This window comes from Glarea lozoyensis (assembly GCF_000409485.1).
Source record: "Glarea lozoyensis ATCC 20868 chromosome Unknown GLAREA13, whole genome shotgun sequence".
Taxonomy (NCBI): domain Eukaryota; kingdom Fungi; phylum Ascomycota; class Leotiomycetes; order Helotiales; family Helotiaceae; genus Glarea; species Glarea lozoyensis.
In genome coordinates, this window is record NW_007360987.1 from 1290660 (window position 1) to 1314376 (window position 23717).

The 23717-nt window shown below is 46.2% G+C and overlaps 6 protein-coding genes across 6 annotated transcripts; 3 read left to right on the top strand and 3 right to left on the bottom strand.

Annotated features, from left to right (window-relative positions):
• Positions 1-1986: 1986 nt before the first annotated feature.
• On the bottom strand, positions 1987-2274 carry GLAREA_10380 (uncharacterized protein; the record flags this gene model as incomplete). Its single annotated transcript, XM_008080430.1, has 1 exon — positions 1987-2274. The coding sequence occupies one exon, from the start codon at positions 2272-2274 to the stop codon at positions 1987-1989; it is 288 nt and encodes a 95-aa protein (XP_008078621.1).
• Positions 2275-3003: 729 nt separating this feature from the next.
• On the bottom strand, positions 3004-5421 carry GLAREA_10381 (ClpP/crotonase; the record flags this gene model as incomplete). The annotated part of the gene is made up of 6 exons (XM_008080431.1): positions 3004-3270; positions 3325-3669; positions 3717-4768; positions 4813-5085; positions 5134-5250; positions 5310-5421. The coding sequence occupies 6 exons, from the start codon at positions 5419-5421 to the stop codon at positions 3004-3006; spliced, it is 2166 nt and encodes a 721-aa protein (XP_008078622.1).
• Positions 5422-7259: 1838 nt separating this feature from the next.
• Positions 7260-9617, top strand: GLAREA_10382 (uncharacterized protein; the record flags this gene model as incomplete). The annotated part of the gene is made up of 1 exon (XM_008080432.1): positions 7260-9617. The coding sequence occupies one exon, from the start codon at positions 7260-7262 to the stop codon at positions 9615-9617; it is 2358 nt and encodes a 785-aa protein (XP_008078623.1).
• A 906-nt stretch (positions 9618-10523) lies between these two features.
• GLAREA_10383 (uncharacterized protein) lies at positions 10524-10826 on the top strand (the record flags this gene model as incomplete). The annotated part of the gene is made up of 1 exon (XM_008080433.1): positions 10524-10826. One exon carries the CDS (start codon positions 10524-10526, stop codon positions 10824-10826), a length of 303 nt encoding a protein of 100 aa, XP_008078624.1.
• Positions 10827-11682: 856 nt separating this feature from the next.
• GLAREA_10384 (uncharacterized protein) lies at positions 11683-19140 on the bottom strand (the record flags this gene model as incomplete). The annotated part of the gene is made up of 3 exons (XM_008080434.1): positions 11683-16987; positions 17041-17218; positions 17577-19140. The coding sequence occupies 3 exons, from the start codon at positions 19138-19140 to the stop codon at positions 11683-11685; spliced, it is 7047 nt and encodes a 2348-aa protein (XP_008078625.1).
• Positions 19141-22485: 3345 nt separating this feature from the next.
• GLAREA_10385 (class V chitinase, putative) lies at positions 22486-23007 on the top strand (the record flags this gene model as incomplete). Its single annotated transcript, XM_008080435.1, has 1 exon — positions 22486-23007. One exon carries the CDS (start codon positions 22486-22488, stop codon positions 23005-23007), a length of 522 nt encoding a protein of 173 aa, XP_008078626.1.
• Positions 23008-23717: the final 710 nt, after the last annotated feature.

Sequence of the window (23717 nt, forward strand, 5' to 3'; positions counted from 1 at the left end):
CTTATTGCCTCAATTCCTCTATTTCGCTAACAGTGCTACCTACATTCCTCATCGGCGCTTACATGGTACTCAAAAGCACCTCAAGAGAATGACCTTCTCCAACTCAACTGTTGGGTCAGGTCGAGCCGACTAGATCAGCCCTCGCTTATCCATCTCCAAACACTTCGCCACGACCTAACATTTACGTGATGTTGGCACATGGAGTCATCATCTCATTCCTAAAGTAGTTTCCCTCTTCGTATATCTCACCAATGTCATCCCCAACCCCCACTTTAAATCTAGTGGATATTCAAAATGTCCTTTCATAATGGATTACAATATAATTTCCAGCCGTATCATGACGACGAGGAAGATGAGGGTATCACTCCACAAACACCCAGATCTAGAGAATGGGTTGTGACAGCAAACCATTACACTCTCATCCAACCAATCCTATCTGTCATCCAGGTCCTCTCTCTCCTCTCACTATCCATCTACTCCACCCACCATACACTCATAACCTCAACCCATGTCTCACAAACCTATATGTCCGTCCCCCTCTCCATCCCCTACAGAACTCTCTTTCTTACACCCCACCAGCCAAAAAACAATAAACCACACAATCTTCGCACTGTTCCTCATCATCTTCCTTGATACAGTCCTTGCGCTGGCATTCAGGATTTCAGGAAAACTAGCGCTCATATCGTGGAGTTTTTGGTTCTTTCAGACGTTCAAAATCGTGTTTCTGGGTCTTTGTTGGGGGAGCAAGTGGGGGATTTTGAGGTTTGGATGGGTTGTTGGAGTGGTTTTTGGGGGGTTTTGGGGGGTTTTTGTTGGTGGTGGGGTAGTCGGTCTTGTGCTAGTGGGGAGGGGGTGTGTTAGGGGACGAGGGAAGATACGGCTGGGTGGTGGGGAGGAGCAAAGTGTTTTGCTATCGAGTAGCGCGGAGAGGGGAGAGGTTACTTGAGAGGTTAAGATTATGATTGCGAAATTATGACTGACAACATTGATGTCCCCAGAAGCTTTCTCACCAATGTGTTCTTGTGTTCTTGTGGTATGAATCACCTCGTAAAAAATATCATTAAGGGATAATACTAAACCGGCATAATCACACAAGGAGAAGGTACATGTCCTCACATCTACCTTATTATCCAGTATGTTTAACTGTGAATACCACCTTCTAACACAATGAACATCTACAAAAGCCCAAACCATTATACTTCAACTCCAAACTCCTTTCCCACCCAACCTCAATATCTACAAGTCCACTAACATACCCCACAACCTCCCACCAACAAACCATGTTCCTAACGCCCCAGCAAAAGCAACTCTGGCTATCCATCCCAGCACAACCGTTCTCCGCCGCATTCTTCATAGATCACTTGCAGAATGTGAGCGGACCACGCAAATCAACGGAGCTCCTAGTCCTCTTTACTTTACCTGATGGTGTGGATGTGCGAATGAAGGGGACGGAGGTGATGTGTACAGTGGATACAACGTTGGGAGTTGAGTTTCTTGCGCTGCTGGATGTGGGGGAGATGAGCGAGGATGGGGTTTAAAGAGTGGGAGTGTGTTTAGTTTGCTAGAGACGTGGAGAGATGAGACAATACTTAAGAGGTTAAAATGAGTCAATAATTGAGAGGTTTGAAACTCATCGTTTAATGATTGAGATCTTGATAATAAGTGTATCGTAATCTCTCGCAATTGTCGTGTGGGACTAAGGCCTTAGTAATAAGAGTGAATGCTAGAGTGAAAGTATTTGTGTATATTGATGTTTGTAGAGTTTTATCTAGTAGGTAAGATATTGTGTATAAGTGGGTTTCACAATTCATGGTTGATTGTGTGAGTGTCAATTCTCTTTCAAGAAGTGGATATCACTCAGAAACCAAGAGAATTAATGAAAAGTCAGTGTCTCAGTTTATCCGAAAAATCTCTATTGATTCAGTAGATCGCTTCCGCTGAAGAATTTACCCCTAGAGCTCCCATCCCCACATCCCCAAAGATCATCTATGAATCCCGCTTAACACCCTCACCAGGCTTCATCGTCTTGTCCATCGACACCCGCCCCGGAAATTCCGTCCCGAGCGGCGTTTCCGCCGTAAACACCATTTCCGTCTTTTTCATACGTACAGAAGCCTGAATCGGTAAGCCGAAGTATGCCCGGATATTTCCCGATTGAACTGGACCGCTATCACTCTTGAGATGGGTATGGAAAATCTCGGCCAGGAATTCGTCAGAAAGTGGCTGCGCTGGGATGGAGAGCCAGTCGCGCTTTTCTTGGGCAGTTAATTCCATTTTGAATGGGGAATTAGCTGGCTGGTTTGTGGTGTGGTGTGTGTGGAATTGGTGAAGCTGGATCTGGAGTGTTTTGAAGTTGGTAGTAATGATAATTCGAAAGGAAGGGGAAGTTCTTGAGTTTATGTAAATGTGTATTTCTTTGATTGTAGGATTCACACTTAAACAGACCTTACTACTTATAGACTGGTGCTCTTGTCTCTTCCTTTGTGATTAAACACAACTACAGTACCATTAGTTATTTACAGCATTTTAGAACAAAGGTGGTTCACAAAACGTGTGAATAAGTTACATTTATACTTCTTTGTTCAACATCTTCAATTTCTCAACTCAGATCTGTGCCTTTCAGGGTCCCAAACAACACTATACCCTGTGCTTTACTTGAGCTTTTGGGAAGGTTCGCATTCCTAAACAATACACCAGGACACATCACATGACACGCCTCGTCTGGAAAGTCGAAACCAAACAATAAGCGAATAAAGATAGAAGATTTAATGTGAGTTAGAACAGTCTCAGCCATAGCTCAAATAGAACATTGAATGTATATGCCGACACCCCTAGGCTGAATTTCGATTAACTTTCAGAAATCGAACACGCCTCACTCCAGTATTCTCACTCTCATAGAAAAGTGTTGACTTAATACCTTACCTAAATACCACAAAAAAGATATACTACAGAAAATAAATGCTTCATTTTGATCATCAAAAAAAGATTTCTAAATAATTCCCCTCACAAAGGTACTTTCTTGCCAAAAACAGGTCTCTTGAACCCCTCCAAAACTTTACTCGGCGGTTTAAACTCTCTAGGCACCCTCTCACTTCTCGCTGCCAACTTCATCTCCTCCACTTTCCGCTTCCTCATCGCATGAGTCTCCTGCTTATGCGGAAGACTACCGGCCACGCATTTCCCGCTGCCCCAGGCCACTGATGCAGCTTTCTTCCAAATCGCACGAGCGTCGCGTAGCATTTCTGGCTCGTAGAAAAGTCGACAGTCGGCCTAAGAATAAAGTCAGTGGTAACTGACGACAGCGAGGAGTTGGGGAATACTTACAGCTTCATACAGAAACTGTGCTGGAGTTCCATCCTTGATGTTATCTCTGAGGATCATATCCCTCACATTGACTGAGTTGTCAGAACTTCTATCTAATGGCAATTGACTTAGACTTTTGACACTTTTCCAGAGTTTCGCTTCTTCGGGAGTAGCTGTAGAGAGGGCGATATTGGCGAGAAAGAGAATATAAGAGAATGGATAATTGTTGGTTCCTTTGGTGCCCCCGACTGCTTGAATGAGTGCGCGGTTTGGTCGGCCGCCGAGTGCGATGGATTTCACGTGGCCTTGGGTGCGCATGAATTCGCTGAATATGGCGCAGGTTGAAGCGCAGTACCCATCGTAGACCTGTTAAAATTAGTTGCAAGACGTCAAGAATGAAGTGCGAACCTCACCATGATGATGTCGTCAGCGGCGAATGGCTGCTTGTAATTCTGCCGTGAACCATAACCCGTGATGGCCATTCCAAGTCCATATTGATAACTCGTTGTCAACAGCGGATCGCTGAGATTCCATCTTAGCAGACTCGTATACTCATCATTGCGAAATTTCTGTGGTGAGAATTTATCGTTGTAAGTAAGAAAATTCTGATTCGTCTGGTTGAGATCGAACCGATAGTCCAGCACAGACTGAGAAGCAACTACTTGAGTAGTACTTGCTGATTCTAGGGAGAAGCCTGACGTGAAGTTTGAAATCTGCTTGCTCATGATATTGAAGGCATCATGCTCTCTAAAACGAGAGAATCCATCCTGGACCGTTTGTGGGAAGAATTGCCGAAAGGCATCGTAACCGTTGAGAATGACTCCTCCGCCATTTCCGGAAAGATCAATCACGATTTTGCTCTTTCCGGCTGCTTTGGCGTCCCAGATGAATCTTTCGATCACGTTTTGAAACTCGGCAGGGTAAAGTGGTTCGAATGACAGCATACTGAGCACCGCAACATCTGCAAATGCCGGATCGTCATCCAGAAAGTAGCCCGAAATCTGTTTATCAGAGCTGATGCCCTTTGGTGTTGGGTATCCATGTGCATATCCGACATTTCCAGACATGAACTCTTCATCATCGGTAGCTGGATCGTAGTTTTTGGGCCCAGTACAAAATTTCTCATAGGCGGAAGGGCCGTCTGTCACTCCTCTCCAATTTCCTATCACTTCTGCATAATTTTCATACGTTCTCGACGTTCCGTTCGCGAATTCTAGTTTCGTCTCCGCTCCTTGATATGTCATACCAGCTCGTCCAGCCCCAGCAAATGCGCCCGTATATTGCATATTAGCATATTGGGCGTCGATCGCGAGTTCGTAAAACAGGGCATTGTATAGGGCGTCTGGATCCTGTAAAAATCCTTGCTGTGAAATGTCCTCCAAATATCGATTTACGTCCCGTCCATTAATCCTAGTGATTGCAGAGGCATTGAAAGTGTTTGACTTGGTGTAGTTGTAAATATCATCTATAAGACTTAGCACAGTCCCCCTCAGGAGAAGATTAACTTACTCTTCGCGTATACTTTTGGGAGTTCGATGCCATCTCTACTGACTGATACGAGCTGTACTCGCCTTCGAAATACCACCCTATTCAATAAATCTGGCACGAATCGGAAGTGTCCATCGTGGGCTGCGTTGAAGGTCTGAAAAAGTTCTGCTTGAAATTCGTGCTCACTATCATATCCGCCCTTCTTGATTTCGCGTAATATCTCTTTAAGACTTCCTATCACATCGATCGGGGGTTCTTGGTATCCTTTTGGTGGGTCATCCAGGTACTCCAGATCTTCAACTATTAGCTCCTAGTGAAAAGATGAGCATTGAGTAGACGAACCTGACTGCCACTCTACATACGGAAGAATAGATTCAACAAGTTTCACTGCCGCATCCTTGTTGATTGGAATCGAGGTAAGGCATTCATATGCGAGTTTTGCTGTCACGGTGGTCGTACCTATGCGTTCCATCAGATTTTAACTCAAAATATAATAGGCGTTTTGGATAACTGCTTACCAGAAGAAGACTTTTGTGCTAGAATTCCGCATGGACTACTTCCACCAGTAGCCCTTGAGATTGCGCTTGCGCTGACACCGCAAATAAATACGAGAAATGATGCTGAGAGCATCTTTTGGCCACAACAAGATACTAGAAACTTCTTGCAAACAACGCAGAGAAAAGAAATGTTCTTACCTGAAAGCACCATGAAAAGCACCTACCATAAAAGATGAGCTTTGAAGCTTACAGCCGAGGGAAGGAAATCACGAAGAAACAATATGAACATAAATTGCCATCCCAGGTACATATTATTACTATCGAATTCGATGTGCTAATCGTGCTTGCCTGGAGGCTCACTTCGCGGTAAGGCGGTAAGGATATTCATGCGGGGATGCATGTCAGGTAGTAATTGAGGCGAAGGATCGACAGATGCTACTATCTGGATATGGTTCGACTAAGCCACGTCTCCAGGAGTCGTTTTGGTAGTATAGCAATATAAAGAAGGTAAGATGAGTGTTTATTCGATGTATAAATGAAGTGAGAGCATCGGCAAAATGACAACCTGGGTTTCGCAGTTGCCTTGTATGCAGGCAATATATGCGCTTGCAATATGTGCGCTTAATTTTGCAGAGAAATGAAATTGTAGAAAAGCGTTTGCGGAGTGATCTGGATGCTCTGTCATGACTTATTTTTGGAATCGACGGTGAGCATATTTAAAACAGAGAGGGATGAGCTCAATGACACGTTTTGTCAAATTTTTCTGGGCATTGAAGTAGGGATGTTAGTGGAGGCGGGTTACTGACCACTACGATCGCGCATGGAGACCTCTATTTAGCCTCAAAGCTCTCTCTAGGCTCGGAAACACCGAGTGATTGGCGAATCCAGTGGTTTGAGAGCACAGGATCCAGACTTACGGACGATTTCGTGCTGTTCTCCGCGTGACTGAGCTCGTATTGGTGCCTAGTAATAAAGCATCTCGGGTCGCTTGGTTGTGGTTTATTGAACTTTTTGTCAAATTGGGCCATTTCAGACCACTTTCGCGAGCTGTGACCTATAGTAAAATGATTCGATCTGGTTCTTATTTAACAGTCCCAAGGTTCTTGAGCAAGCATAATGCGTGTAGACACAAAGCTGACATGCAAGAATTAGAGTAGAATCAACGTTACCTCAATGCCATCTCGTCAAACGAATCGCACTTTGAGGACATCGCTAGCTAACTCTTAAATTCACTCAAGTCTTCGTACGTAATGGAAACAAGAACTATACACTCTGTCAGATAGTTAACGGGGGATAGCTCCGGTTGGCATTGAGGGTCCGAAGCCTTTGACCCAAGTGGTAGACACTGAGTTTTGGCCCAGGCTCAGAAATTCCGGCTCTTTACTTTCAGGGAAATTTCTGTACCGTAATTATTAACTTCTCTTTCTCCTTTGCCAAAAGCTCTTGACAATCTTGTCAACATCTGTGTACAAAACTTACTAGCTACGCTCTGCAAACATAGAGTTTCCGAACACAATTATCGATATTCTCAAACATTTCTTCTTCTTCACTGATTCCTGATAAGATCTCGATACTTCTATCGTCGCAGTTGATGTTTTAAGTTTTGCGCCGTCTAGATACATTGTGTGAGGGTACTCCTAAGGTCGTCGCCAGCGTTTTCGAAGATTCTGCGGTCAGTTGACAGTGGTGTGATCGATTCGTACGATCAATTCATATGAGGATTAAGATGCACACTGCTCCGATAAGTGACAAGACTAGTTTGATAGCGAAGTAGTATAATCGGTGGCCAATATCGTTGGTATCTCTAAGGGGTTTGGGATGAATTCTTGGAGCTTGTTTTAGCGCATATTAGATAGTCACGTGATATCCTGGGATCTTGTTATTACGAGCACGTGCTGAATTTCTTACCCGTTTTCTTATTATACACAACTCATTTCCTAGGAACTCCCACCTCTTCTGTGGCTGTCAAAAATGGCGTCTAAAAACTTTCTTGACGGGCTTAAGACTGGGGGTAACGCTACCAAGAGTAATTTGACTATTGATGGTTTTATGGCGGAGGCGGAAACTTCCAACGTGACAAGACATTATGAAGACGCTGTGCAAAGCAAAGAAAACTTGGCATCAGACAACAGGCAAAACACTATAAATAATGTAATGGATCTCCTTCGACAATCCATGGCAGCAACTCAGGCAACAACTGAAGCTGCCCTTGCTCAGGGTGAAGCGGATCGACAACACTCCAAAATGCTGGCGCTTCTCGCCAAAGATCAGGCGTTGGAAGATTTCAGTGGAACATGGAAACTCCAGCCAACAAGTATCAGACTTATCCATTTGCAGCCTTCCACTACTTACGAGTCGGATTTAAAAGGTCGCCTCATTCAGCACGATGGGTTTGACGCTAATCAGTTTACTATTCGTTCCCTACAATACGCCGCACTTTCATATACCTGGGGGGCTCCGATATTTAATCGCATACTCCATTGTTTGGATGGAAACAAAATCGAAATTACCGAAAATCTAGACTTAGCTCTTCGTAAAGTCAGGGATCTGACCAGCGAACGAGTCTTGTGGGTTGACGCTGTTTGTATCAACCAAAAGGATCTGGCAGAGCGAACATTTCAAGTCAAGACAATGCACAGTATTTATTACCAAGCGGACGAAGTCCATGCGTGGTTGGGCCCAGAGTCCGAATTAAACGATGGAAATATATGCTTTTCCCTGCTCGAAGCGATCTTTGACCGGCTCGTAAATCATGACAAGGAGCATCATTCATCCGAACGCAAAGACTCAATATGTCACAGGGGACAGAGCACATTTACTATGATCGAGGATGGATTTAAACCCATCCTATCACAATTTGACAAGGTTCACATGAGCCATGTATTCGAGAAGTTCTTTGAGCGAAAATACTTTTCTCGCCGATGGATTATCCAGGAGATTACCTTTGCACAAAACCTCACTCTTCACTGCGGAAACTCTACATTAGAGTGGACTTTGGACACTCGTTGTTCGAGATTGCTCTTTTTAAACATAATGCGACAGTTTGTCGATGAACGTGTTGTAAAGTTGCTGGAGGCAACTTTGCTCTGTAAGGGTCAAAACATGGTACACATGCAAAACCCGGTCGATGTAATGTTGAATGCTGACAGATTTGGCTGCCTCGACGACCGAGACCGTGTTATCGCACTGCTGCACGTCTTAAGGCTTCTTCGAGTTGTCAAGGAAAAGAAATTCGACCATATCCTCAAAAGAATCGGCTATTTTTCTTCATTGGAAGAGGTTTATTTGATATTCGCACAATTTTCTATGCTCTATGGAGCCTTGCAAATAAAGGAGAATAAATTTACAAACCTTCATGGGGATTGCATTAGCCACCTTTTACAAGTGGCATGTTCAACAAGACCTGCAGTCAGGAATGAAGACCCTCATCTGCTACCATCATGGGTTCCAGATTGGCGACAAAGTGTTCGATATGCAATACCAAGATCAATTCGTGGTCCACTTGTGGCCTCGAATATTTCCTGTGGGCTACCTGATAGTCTTGACCATATAGTATGGGGTTGTTCCAAGTCCAAATACCAGGCACTCGACGGCTTTTCCAGCGACGAATTCCTTCATGCAAGTGGAATGCTTTTTGACACGATAAAAGAAACCAGGATTTTTAGCGAAGCCGAAATTCTCGGCGGATCGTACAGTATACATGCCCAAGACTTGTACCTTCGGCTTCCTATGCAGGAATCCCTCGGTCATTCGAACGGCGAGCTCTACAAACATTATTATAATCCTACTTGCGAAGAGTTTCAGAAATCACTTGCAACAACACTAATTGCTGATCACGAACATTGCGACCACACCTTAGCACCTCATCAAAAAGAGAAGTGCGATACTCGAAGCGACACGGAGTCCTTCAAGGGGAGCTCAACGACTGCTACCCCGGGACCTTCAAGTAAAGAAGAAAGCACAACTTCCGCATACCATAAGCGTCTCATGCAAACCATGCGTGGTCGTTGTTTCTTCACCACTTCCAAAGGCTACATCGGCATTGGGCCCGACGACACGCAAACCGATGATGTTGTATGCATCTTCGGTGGCTTACGAGTACCGTTCATAGTTCGCCCACAAAGCACCAGCGTGCTAAATGAATGCTGCCAACGTGTCTGGGCTCCAGAAACCAACGATGTCGCAGGTTGTGAGGCAGTTATGGTAGGAGTCTCAGCGGATGTCAGGCTGGTGGGCGATGCCTACATACATGGGATCATGGACGGCGATGTCGTGGCGAAAGAGTGGAAAAGCTATCCTGGAGCTTTTCAGTCTTTTTATATCGTTTGAGAGGCAGTGCTTTGCGTTGCTAACCGTCGAAGATTGATGTGGAACCTGACAAGCAAACCAACAACGTACTTGCTAAGTTCAACCTGCCCCATCTCTAGATATGACTGGATTCTACTCGATGAGTTGATCTCTCATACCGCCTGAACAGGAGGTAAAAAACGGGGACGTCACGTCGACGTCTTCGTCCTCGTGGTTCTTTCCTGGACCAACACGGTCACATCATTCAATATAGCGAATTTACATTGCCACGAGCACATCCCGGTCACGAAGTGGCAGTCTAGATGAACACTGGACACTTACAAAGCTTCAGTCCCAAGGACGAGTCGTGTTAAAGAACCCATTAAAATCAATCTAAGGGGAGCCAAGTATGATGAAGTATAGAGAGTAAATGCACTTTCCTACTGAGAACACAAATTTATAGAATCTGGACGCAGTTAGGTATCAAAAGACCAGGAAACCTCTTGCATTACACAATATAATGCACTCCGGATCCCCAACGGCACCCGTCTTAACCTCACTTCCCGACCAACACCTAAGATCTTCGAACACCCACCTCCAAATCATCGACCTCCTCTCAACATTCCGCCATTCCACCACCACACCATCCCCCTCCCAATCCATCATAAAATTCCGACAGCCATCATAACCGCAACACCCAACCACGCCGCCACCCCTCCCCTTTTCTTCGACACCGCTCCAGCGATCTCATCACCACCCGGCAAAACCCTTTCATGGGTACCACATCTCATCGTCGCCGCGCGCGGCAGACAGGTGTAATAAGTTGTCATATGCCATTTTTGGTGGAATGTTTGGTCGATTTGTGAGGCTTCGAGGATCACTGATGGGTCGATGAGGGAGGGGTCAAGGTTAAGGAGGGTTGAGTGGTAGAGGAATGGTGGTGGGGTTATGGTTGAGGTTGGTGGTGTGAGGGTTGATGGGGGTTTGGAGGAGACGGTGGTTGAGGGGAGATTTGAGTATGGTGATGGTGAGGATAGTGAGGAGGATGAGGGGGGATTTGAGGTGGAAGGCGAGAGTATTGATAGTGTTGATGAAGGCGGTAGTGATGAAATTGAGGGTGTTGATGTCGAAGTTCTTGTAGTTTCCCCATGCCATAACTCGAAAGCACTTCCACCACCAAAACAAAATCCAACAACCAAGACCCGATACAAAAAACACTTCATCCTGGTAAAACCAACTTTCAATTTGTAAATTAAAACCTGGAAGTCCTCCAGAAATTGATTGTGATATCCTCTAGAAGCGCAAATTTAATCTTCTTCTTCGTACGATCCAAAGCCCGAGATCAAAAATATAATAACAAGTATAGAAAAATTGAAGCCAGCTTCAACATATAACGAAACAAGAATTGGATACTAAAGTGCAGTGTGGAAGAATGTAAGAATGTAAAAAGGTTCAAGAAGAAAATTCTCAAGAAGCAAAAATAAAGAATAAATCATCACACTCTTCCACAACGCCACTACCATCACCACAATGCAATAAGAATGACTCACATAACTCACTGGTCTTGATTCTATACCTTCTTGGACTCGATATGCACGAAAAATCAGAGTCATTCAAACCTCACGATGCGTAGTGGGGTAGTGTAAGATGAAACAAGCGAGGTATTGTCGTGGCCAATCAGTTCCCCCTCCTCTACCACCACATCCCACCATCTGCAACACCTCTCACCACCACTACCTCCCAACCCAATCCTTAACTCTAATCACATAATCACCAAAAACCCAACATCAATGGAGGAAGAAATTTATTACTACCACAACTGCCTATCTACACATCCACCATCCAAGAGGCCACCACAACCCCCCTCCTGCCATCAGCCCTACAAAAGTAAAGCGAGGTCGGGAAAAAGGCTGAATGCCATCAAAGGATGTCTCCTCAAACCACTACACCGCATCACCTATCTATATACAGAATTCCTTCCCTCCTTTCTCCATCCATCTTACAAGAAACCAAATATAAAAACCAGAAATAACGCGCAATACAATAGGTATCTCCCACAACCCACAAACGCCAAACTCCCCTAGATATACTACATAAACAAATCTTCTCACTTCGATGTACTCTTCTTCCGATTCTGATTCAGAACCGTCTGCGAACTATTCCTCAGCCCGACGCTCCCACCGCGTCTCGTCTCCCTAGCTTCACTCGGAGCCTTCCCAACTCTCCCCTCCCACTCCGCACTATCATCCGAGCCAATATGGTATGTCCTCTTGCGTTTGGGAGTCGTGCGTTTACTTGGTGGACTGTCCGGTTCGACGCTGCTCGAGATAGTGAGATCAGTGATTTGTGTACCTGCGGGTGGAATGTAGGGTTGACGTTGCGACTGCGAGGCTTGAGGTTGGGAGGAGCGGAACGGTGGTCTGCTGTTCTCTGCGCGCTGGCTGGATGATTTAGCTTTTTGGTTGCGTGATGATTTTGATGCGGACTCAGTTGAGTCTTGAGACTGGGCACGCTTGTTATCGAGATGCTTTGTTCCTAGGTTGGAAACACCACGTCTAAATGGTGAGACCTTTTCGCGCTTTGGTAGAGGTTGAGATGCGATTTCACGTGGATGAGGAAGATTGGAATCGGAATCTTCGGAGAAATCTCTGGCTGGTGTGTGCTTTGTCAGTTTTTGAAAGATTTTGCTGGTCGGTGAAGATTGCTTCTGTTGCACCGCTGCCTTGGTCGATGTCTTGCCAAAAGTTGGTTCCTTTTTGACGACGATTCTCTCCTCTTCTTCCGCGAGTTCCGGTAATGTGGCAAACTCTGTATTCAACATCGCGCTATCGTCAAAACTAAAGTCTGGCTGACGACCATAATCTGTGACTTGGCTTGTGAAAGACGAATGGACTGAAACCTTGGGCTGCTCGATAGAATTGGGTTCTCCATCATTTGTGCCGTCTAGATTCGTTGCCTTCAAAGTCTCAGCTTGATTGTCAAGCTCACCCATGCCTTTCTGCGGACCCTGCTTCATAGCTGACCATATGTGTTCTGCGTTTGAAAATTCCGAAACGCGAGGCAGCTTCTTTGACTTTCGCTTTATTGGTAGCTTTGTGGGACTTGCTTTTGAAACAGCTGGTGGTGGTGACGGCGACTTTGGAAGTACCTTGTGAATCGCCTTTGATGATCCGTTCAGTCCTTTGGCTTCGCTTGCTTTCGGAGAACCAGGAACGCTGTCTTCAAGCTTGCCCACGTCTGGTGATTTCTGACCCTCTTCTGGAGACAAGGCACGACCCTCGGTAGGATCTGGTGTATTTCCATGCTCCTCGACTGGATTAGAGGAAAGCTCGACATCACTGTCATCACTAGACTCAGACTGAGCATCGCTCACATCGCTGGCCTCAATGACTTCCTCATCGTCCTCCCATGCATCGTCGTCATCTTCTTCCACAGTATGCCAACTCGACCGCGGTGGCTCTGAGGTGCGTGGGCCTCCTGCGTTTGGAGATCGTCTGGCTTCAGAGTTTGATCTCACGGGAGATTTAGATGATGGTTGATTGTTTCGGGGAGGGGAACTTCCAAATCCTGCGAATTCTGGAGAATATGGACGAGTCTCGTTGATCTCCGTCATGTCCTGCCTTAGCTTTTCAAAAACAGCGGCATCGGGACTTGTCATGCCATTATGATACAAGTCGTTCAAGATCGACTCCGGCACATCTTTTGACCATCCTGCTTCTTTGAACATGAGAGATATATCCTCTTTGTTCTCGATAGAGTCCTCAACAGGGTCCTGTGTTTCCTTTTCTTGAGTTTGAGGAACCGACTCGGCCATTTCCGTATGGTTCGCAACTGTGTTTATGCCTTGCGAAGTTCCGTTAGAAGCTGATTGAAAAGCAGTAGACTCGCTCTCGGTGACGTTTGCCTCAATCTGCGCATGTGGCAGAGAGTCAGCGGTCTCCTCAGAAATTTGAGCGTTGATCAAATCGGAATCAAGTGGTTGTGAGGTTTGATTCTCCGATTCAGGGAGCTCTTCGTTATTCGTGACGGTATTCGCAGAAAGTTTTCCCGGTTCACGGTTAAGAAGCGCCACATCAACACCAGAATTCCCTTGATCAAGCGAGTCTGTTGATTGGGGCTGCTGCTGATTATTTGCCATATCCACATCCATTTTGTCTTGAACTTGATGCTCCGAATCGTTCAATTTCGTTGTCTCGGTATCGTCTTGCCCGTCTTGTGACGGTATCGCTGCAGCGGAATCTCTTGGTGGCTCCATTGACTCGTTTGGACTCTGCTGGGTCTCAATTGTGACTTCCACTTGCGCCTCTTCCAACGGCGTTAGCTCGGGTGCATCAGAATCAAGGACGGTCTCTGTCACATGAGAGAATTGGGTTTCAGGCTCTTGATCCTGGCCCAGCCATTGACTCACTGCGCTGGCGCCATCGACACTTGGTCCTTCCTTTAATTGAGAGATGTCATCCATCGAAACATCTTGTTCGTCGTTCGAAACATCTGCAACGATCTTCGGGCCAAAGAGTTCGCCGAAAGAGAGACATAATTTGCCATCGTCTTCCTCATCATCTTCATCTTCGTCGGGCATCTCGAATTTTGCATAAATTCGCTCGCCATCTTCATTGTATCGTTTCTCCGAATTGATCCGATCCCTCTTGGCAAGTGTCATATCAATGGAAGCATCATCAAACACCTCGATGACAATAGCAGTCTTATAACCGGACTCTTGCGGCTGCCATTTGGTTGCTTCGGACAGTTCTAGTTGCTTGAAAGCGATAATCATTCCTGGCTTAGCAATACCGTCTTTGAGGTCTGGCAGAGATGCAATATCCTGAGGCAACTCAACAAGATCATCTGGTGGATTTGTGGGTTCTGCTGAATTCTGTTCATCGAGAAGCTGATGGCTGACCTCCCCTTCGATTTCGGCGGCCAGTTGTATTGAGTCCTCGTTCTGAATTGTGTCTTCTACTGGGGTTAAGCGGTGTTCGCGGTTGCCTTTTCGACGCTTTGAGTTAGAAGGCTTTTCCTGATAGTATTGAGAATCGTTTCTTTGATGACCGTGGCGACGTTTACTTCCTGCTCCTGTGTATTGCTGCTGTGGATCCCAGCGTTGCACAAATGGAAATGGTGGCTCGCTCAATTGAACATCATCATCAACGCACTCTCGAGCAGAGTAGTTGATCTTGTCTCTCCATGAATCCAGATCTTCGATCTCATTGCTTTCAGCCGGTGGCTTATCAGCTTGTGTGGCAGCCTTCAATGGCCTGATATCCTTCATCAAGGTGTTGCGGACTTTATCCTCATCCTGTTTCGTTTTTGGGGCTTTGAATCCAAGATTGCCAAATAGCATTCTCTTGGCTGCCCCAAGATCAAGGCGAGATTTTCGAGGCGCCACTGCGGGTTGACTAGAGTCTACAGAAGCCGGTGCTATCTCAATAGGCTGACCTGTTTCAGATTCTGCTTCCGGTGCTATTACAGGTCGCTCGTTAATAACCTCGACATCAGGTAAAGGTTTCCGCCAAGGTGGAATTGCTTGTGAACTTGGTGGTGATGCGGATTTTTGACCTTGAGTAGCAGTCCGGCTTGAAGACGTGGTGTGCTCTTGAGTCTGTATTGGGGGCCCGACATCAATGCCACCAGAATATATATCAGCAAGAAGCTTCTGTCGTCTGGCTTCAAACTCATCCGTCATTTCAGACTTCTTCACAGACGCAGAGCTTTCTATGGGGGCCGATGAAGATGATGTACCCGTTTCTTCGGGTTTTGATGTGGGCTCAGAACCCATCTTTCGAAATTGCTCCCATGTCGTGCCTGCAGGAAGAATGCCCTTTTTAAGGTATCTTTGAAAGATATTTGACTTTCTTCTCCGTGCATTTCGCTGATGTGTCGCAGACTTCCCCTTGTGAGGGGCGGCGTCGTCAATTATAGTTTTGGGCTGAAGTTTACTGGTGGCCTCCTCTGGCGCGTCGTCATCACTGGAATCGCTCGAGTCGTCTGATGAACTACTATCGCTATCAGAGCTTGATGAGGACGCATCGGAAACTTTCCTGGCTACGACTCCGATATTGGCGAGTTCAATTTCGTCAGGATTTAGTGACTTCTGTACCTCTTCTTCGTCAAAATCTTCGGAAGAGTCACTGTCCTCAGAAGAATCTGAGTCGCTCCCACTACTGCTAGAAGTATTGTCTTCGGCAGACAAAAGTTTGAAGTTGCCATCTTTGACTTCGTCTTCGTCCGACTCGTCACTTGAGTCGCTTGAGTCGACACTGGAGCCATCACTTGAGCTGTCATCTTCTTCAATCGCTGATTGGTCGATCAAAGGGGTTGATGTAAGAACCTGGGGGAAAGTGTCATCGCCATCGTCGAAGACAATCTTGTTAGATTTGAAAGAACCATCTTCTTGTGAGGCATGATGACCCCACGCCGGTGAGCTTTGTACCACCTCTGCCATGAATGATAAAGCTTTCCCAGATTGTATAGATCCAGGCGGTAGACCTTGTTGATCGAATCGGCTGAACTCAGGTGGTGGTATTGATTCCGCGGAATCACTCTCTTCATCTATGACCGATGCAGACCTTTTTCGTGATCTTGGTTGGGTTGCATCTGGAGAAGGTTGAGCGTTTGAAGTAGTCGGTTTCGACTTCTTTTTGGTGGTAGACTCCTTGGGCTGAGCTTTCCAGGTCTTAGTAAGGTCCCATCTGGACACAGCAGGCTTGAATGCCTTTGACAATGCGGCCCAAGACATCTCCAAATCACCCTCCGCACCCTGGAATACATGCTTGCAAACACCCAGAGCTGACTCAGGAAAAGCCGCATGCAACTTACGGATCTTGTCTCGATCATCTTCATCAGGGACCCCGACTAGTGCTTCGGCATCGTCATCCGCGTGAACGACGCTGCCTTCAGCTCCAGACTCAGAGTGCGCACGTTGCGTTTTATGGCTAGGAGAGGCCGTTTGCAGAGCGTCGGTATCCTTACCAGCATCGCTCAGGAGTCCTTCCAGTTCATCTTCAATATCCTCATCATCATAAAGTAGCTCTTCATCATCCTCGGAAGATGAGGCTTCTGAATCTTCCTCGGAGTCGGCAGTTTCATCTTTGTCACCTGCACGTTCCTCGTCATCATCAAAGTCGGCATGAAGTACCAATTGGCGTTCTTCATTCTCAGGTGTATCATCTTCCTCATCTTCGAGTGCTAGCAGCGACTCCTCATCATAATCGTCGTCTTCATCTTCGACGTCCGGTATCATCAACCGAGCTCGTTTTCGCGGAGGAATATTTATCTCTGGTCGCCCAGAAAGAATTCGTAATAAAGGTCTTCCGAATGCAAGGCCATCATACAAGCGTTTGCCATCTTCAGAGATCTGATGTCTTCCAGAAACTCTGCGTACTTTCAAATCCTCAGTGAGAAGCGGTCGAATACTAATGCGCATAATCAGCAGACATCCCGAAAACAAACAAACGCATTCACTTACATTACTTCATCATCTTCTTTAAACACCTGCAAGACCTTTTGGAAATGCAAGCATTCGAAGTTGATACCATTGCTGCCCTTCAATTCGACAGCATAATCCTCCAATCCCCAATCGCCTGATTCGATGGGTATAATTTCGTTTACTTTTTCGAGAAGTTGGTAGATCGACGGCGCAGCGCCTGCGTCGATGTGCCATATAATGTTTGTGGGTGGGAGAGCGTGTCGCTCAACCGTGAGCCGTAACCTCATGGTGGTGGTGTTCCGAAAGTGGCATGCGGCATGTGCAAGGAAAAAAAGAGAGACACTCGTACAATTGCTAAGAACAGAGAAAGTTTACAGGAAGCTGGGGTGACGCGATGCGGTGGGGGCGTGGGTCGTTCGCGTTTAAAAGTGGGGTCTGCATGGGGCAGATTTATTCACCTGTCATTGGTCAGCATTCAACGTCACTCGTTGATTTATAAGTTCCCTCAAATCCAAGACAACCTCGTTGAATAGACATCAGGGTTAAGAGGGAAAAAGCCGGGGATGTTAACTTACGTCTCTTGACGATTTCGAAGTTGAATGGCCCAGTACTCTTTGGTGGAGTCCACTTGAATGTCTCAGCATTCTGTGCTGGCGTCCAGACAAACTCCTTCTCAAACAGGGGGAGTTCTTCAAGATACACCCACTCCATCCCGCCCTTCTCTCTCTCCTCCTTGATAGCATCAAGAAGCTCACAGTGCTGGTTATACACGTGAGCAAACTCGAAGCTAGAACAACCGGATCCAGCCTGCTCCCTGACAGCCTTCAAAGCCACAGCAGAGTTCTGTGCAAACAACTTACAAGCTGGCGGGGCTTGCTTGACTGGTCGTCGTGTATACACAGATTCCTTGTTGGACGGCATTGGCTTGTACTTCTCGTCCTTGAATTTGCGCCACCATTTGGATGGACGATTCTTATCTTCGAAAAACTTCCACTTGTGCTTAAGTGGTGGAAGTGTGGTTGTTGGCATTTGTGGAAGTTGGTACGGTGTTCTTGGTGCAGTTGGGATATCTGGTAGAGAGTCAAGCATTGTTTGCAAGCTAATCGGTGGTGGTGGTGGTGGTGATGCTTGGACGGAATTTATAAGATCCTGAATCGCATTGCTCTTCTCTTGTTGGTTGGCAAATACAATTGGGGGTGCTGAGGACTGGGATGATGCGGAAGATGAGGATGAGGATGTCGAGGAAGAGGATGTCGAGGAAGTTGAAGCGGAGAATTGAGACGATGTAGAGGACTCCGAGTCTGGTGATGCCGGAGCATCTCTGTTGTCCTCAGAGGAGTCCTCCATTGTGGTATCTTTGCTTGCTGTTCGTCCCGAAACAGAAGCAGCAGCCATACGTCTTTTAAGCTCATCTTGATCTCTCTTGGCATAGTCAATGAGCTTTCCTTTGCGATCTCTGAGAGGTCGTCTTGTTGTGCGCGATGGCACGTCCTCAACCACGAATCTGCATCTCTTCTCGACCGAATCCTCTTCCTCATCCTCATCTCTGCTTCTCTTTCTCGTTCCTTCCGCAGCCTTGCGTTTTGCCGCCTCTCTGGCCAACGCAACACTCTCAGCTGGTGATGAAGTAGCTGCACCTGCTTGCTCTATGGCAGTTGAGGAATGGTCGTTGTCTCCCATCTCAAAATCCTTCAGGTTTTTGGCTTCCTCTTTCATCTTGAGTCGCTTTTCTTCGTCTTCCCAGACAGCAGCCTCCCCCTTTCTCCATGGCATGACGCCATCAGCCTTCTTGCTCTCTCCCTTCTTCGGCTTGGAATTGGCAACAGCCTTCGGCTTAACCCTCTCACCAACTTTCTTAGATCTTCCGACAGCGGCGGCGGCGGCGACTCTTGTCTGCTTAATCATAGCGATACGCAGTACCTCCTTATAGCACTCGATATCTGCGATGGCTTGCTTCTCTCTAGCAGCCTTCGCCGCCTCTTTACGCTCCTTGTCGTTACGTTGCTCGATCTCTTTCTCCGACAAGCCAGCGTTCTTCTTCTCCTCCTGCTCTTTTGCTAGCTTCAAGGCCTCGTCAAAGTCAAAGTTATCAAGGGTGGTATTATCGCCCTGGACAGTGTTGTTTCCGGAGGCAGACATCTATGCGAATATTTGCAACGCGTTTAGAACGATTGTAAAATGAGTATTGGTACAATTAAAACTTTTGAAATAGCTGCGAGGCCGTGGAATGCGTTGCGAAACAGATCTTGGATCGAAAAATCGTGTGTGGGAAAAGCGTGGACTGAGCAGGTTTTCTCGCGAGAAAAGATTTAAAAGCGCGTTCGGTATTGTTGATGGCTAGCGTGGTGACGATAAGGAATTGCAATTCACTTTGCTATTTTTGTTGAGCTTCGCCGGCTGCGAGGGGTTCCGAGTGGAAGTTTTGGAGATTCACCGTTCAACTTTTTGTTGTCCAACAATTTCGAGGTTGGAAAAGCGCGTCGAGATAAGCTTATTGCAATGAAGAGATCGGCTGCGCATGACTTGACAACAATTTGTATTATTATGGTTATTTGCAGATACCTATTCTCTCGTGTTTACACTCATATTCTGTCCCAGCTACACATGTCTGTCTCTAGATTTTACAATTCTACCCAATTCCTTTTGATGTATATTAGTAGCAGGAATTCCTATCTAAAGGCACTTCGGGATTCTTCTTATCCGTGTAAAGCAGAATGACACCATTTCATTACTAGCAAATTTCTTCCACAGTTAAGCCGACAGTCGTTAGAGTGAATGAGGAGCTTGATCACGTGTTCGCTTAATACAGGACCTCACCTCTTCATAGCCCCTTTTTTTGATGGGAGAGTCTTTTTCCTGCTGTATATTGCCTTGTTAAGGTTTGAAGGCAAGAATCAGGGGTAAACAGCTGCTTCTGAGAGAATGTTTGACTAATCGGCGAAGTTTTCCTTGTCTGCAAAGTCGTGTCTCTTTTAGTGTACGATCAGCGGATGTTGCAAAATTGACCTTCATCAAAACACTTTGGAAAGAAAATTCTTGAGAAGCTCTAACAGTTACGTAGATTTTATCTAGTTAGCCATATAATGGGGATATCATATATGCAGTGTCCAAATCTTGCCAACGCTACTCTGATGCAAGTTATCTCAGACACACCGAATTCGGATTCCGTGCCGGCCAAGATCTTCAACGGGCTTAAATCTGTACCCAGATCTTACGGGGAATTGCAGATTCTACTAGACTTGATCGTTTATTTGCAAAGAAAATTACTTATATTCCAATTTCTAATTCTGTAACCTACACAATTCCACTATTGAAAACGAAAACCTGTTTTTCGGATTTGTACCACCTGACGATCATGAAACGAGGGATAAGAACAGCAAGTTGTGAAGCAGGGTTTCGGAAACCAGCCACATGGGAAGCTTTATCGTAACGGTATTGAAATTGTTTTCGGTGGTGACTTCTCCCATTGATACATCCACGGTCAAGGAACGGAACACTTGGCAGAGACTTTCGTACAGTGTCGTGGCCCCAGCAATTACAGATCTGAAAGACCAGTGAACCTTCCAGCTCCCTTTAAACTGACGGACACGTTCAATTCTCAACGACAATACTTCTTACGGCCGTACACAGCAGAGATAAAGAGACAAGATATCATATTCACCACCAGCCAAACTCCCCAGCCTCCTCAATTTCAAAACCTGAGAGTGGCGACTGAGATGTTGCTTCGCTACGATGATGCGATATTATGGGCAAAGTCGTACGTCATGGTGTGGTCGACTTGCTATGTTTCGTTGATAATGCGTGTTGTCTGGATCAGCGGCGCTGTGTCGCGAATGAAACTGGCTACACCACATCTGACTTCCCAAAATGAAAGTATATTCCGTACGCGATGCTGCTAGTCCAACGGATTGCTACTAGACGGACTTCTGTTTTCTTGATGGCTGATATGCAATCCTGTAGTATAATAAAAAACTTACACTGTTGAACGCTAACATCATTGCCGAGAACACACCTCACACGATTTCTGTTCCGTTCCAATTGCAAAGGCAGCAGAAGATCTTTGACACGCTTAGCCAGCTTTCATAAACAGTCGCATCATTATCGATGGAAGCTCCTCTCTCGCCTATGAGCTTGAACGGTTCCTTTGGCCGCAAGTCGCGACTAAAATGTTCCCATAACCAACCCACCCACTTTGTGCGATTCTCTTCAGTAGTAGAGAGTGAAGACCGTATGAAGGGTGGTATCTAAAAGCCAGAACCGACTATTCTCGCGCCTATGTTCCTCCGTTGAAGTCATGTTGATGATAAACTCGATTACTGAGGCGGTTAGCTATTCAAGGTTCCTTCCAGAACCCAGCAAGATTTTGTTCCCGGAGATGATAACGCACATTTGCCAAACTGCCGGTCATCTTCGCGAACCAGGATTAAATCCGTGTTGCCAACACGGTCGGCCGTTGGTTCGACCCTTTACCAAACTAGAAGCCAACAAAATAACCCGTTAAGAGTTGGTGTAATCAAAATCTGGAAACAATGCAAGCATCATTCCGACATATGAATGGTCACGTCGTAAACATTTGATGTTCGACGCCCGTAATAGCCATGCAGATTCCCGGCGGGGCCTTCTTCTATATATTTCCGTACTCGGTGTGCTCATCATGTTACTTTAGCGAATATCGGTACCGAGAATGATGAACAAAAGTCTGATCTGAGAACGAAACTTCTCCTATAGGATACACCATTAAGCGTTTGTTTCGCAGGTGTAAGCGTTTAAAAAGGAGCGGGGCCGCGTGGCAGTGACCTTATTCCATTTCTTCAACCTCCTCGCCGCACAACCGACACTTGGCAGGTTAGAAGGCTATGTTTGGCAGTTGACGTACGACAATTCTCAAGAAGACCCAAAAAATGCTTCCAAGCTTGAAACAAGAGGGACGGCCGGCGCGTAAATTGCCCGCGCGTAAATGCAAATGGTGGTGAGTCGACTACGGGTGCGAAGTGATAAGGAAGATGGGATCACCAGGAAATGTGAAAAAGATATAGAGATTTGAAAAAAATCCCAGAACGCAATGTTGCCCCAAAACAAGAGCCTTTCGAGATATTTTACTCTTTGCTCTTCTTCACATCAATATTGCAGCTGTCTGTCTCTGCTCCTACCTTGGCTTCTGCCACTTACGCATCATACTCTCCAGGAGCGAATTGCCCCCCAAAATGTCGAAACATCGCCGGCAATTCCTGGATTTTGTACAGAGAATCGAGTCAGCTGGCTGGCTGTGACCGGAAGGTTCTCCTCGATCTGAACTTTTATCCTGGCACCGAGTCGGAAGCATTGCCATCCGTATTTCCAGGATGTTCGGCGGAGGAGTTATACAACACCCATTCAACTTCATCCAAACTTAATAAGGGTACTACCGCCAAGGTCAACGAGAAATGGCAGAGACACGATATCCAAATCATCAGGTGGCATACCCAAGTCCTGGATGCCAACACAATGAGCGCCACTTCACACACGGCCACTACTGTAATGTCAGACCTCGCCCTGATGATCAAGTCCCGGGAGAATGGCAGCACCAGTAGGTTGTTTTCGAAGTTGGGACCAGTTATTGTAGGCTTTTATGGGGGTTCGCAACTCGACAAGGAAAGTCTGGGCGGAATCATCCAACAGTTCGCGGATCAGGAAGCTCACCACCAGGTAGCGCAGACGTCCTTATCCATGCAAGTCTGTCGACCGGAGATGCATGGTTCGAAGATATTCGGAATGTTTGTCGACACAACTGGAGATCTGGATGCTGTCAAGACTGCGCTTGGAGCCTGGAATAACGGATCATGTGTCGGTACGGGCCGAGGTGAAGCCGAGGTTTGGCCGACCATCTCCGTAAAATTAATTCCGGGGAAGATCAACGACGACGACGACAAAAACAAGGACTACACTACTGACAACATTATCGAGGATGTTAGTGATAAACAGACTAAACTGGACCTCGTGAGGCGCACCAACCATCGAACTACCTGAACGATCTTCAATAATGGCTGCTTCTTCGTCACCCAGAGATGCGGAATCACAGAAGCACAACTCGCGAAATACAACAACAATACAGAACTTTGCAACAACATCAAAGTCGACCGAAACGGCTGCTGATTGTCAGGTACACTACCACATTCTATCCCAAATCCTAATGATGATTGTACATGCAAGCCCTACACGATAAAAAGCAATGACTACTGCTCTGCCATCGCCCAAGCCAACACCATGACCATGCCTGGCATCGAATCATTGAACAAAAATACTTGGGGCTGGACTGACTGCAACTATCTGATTATCGGTACTGTTATGTGTCGTTCCGCCGGTTCATCGCTAATGCCTAGGTTAGTAGCTAATGCCGTTTGTGCACCTGGCACTACACGTCCAGCTGATATGCCGACACTGGCTAGCTTGATTTATTTCATTGTCCACTCGATTCTTGCTACGATGTACGGGGTCAATGTGGTACAACGGAGGACTTCTACGTACCGATGCGTCTGGGACTGGGGAGTCAGGAATGAATGGCTGTCCCCTCGATTGCACTGAGATGAATTTCAGTTCTGCGTTGCCCTCTTCCAACCTTATAGAAGTGGCGACAAGCGGATAAGCTGCTCCCGGATATAACAAGAACTACGCCACAGGACTGGTTCGAAAAACGAAGCTATTTCGCATTTCTACTGTTGGCAAGCTGGTACAAGTAG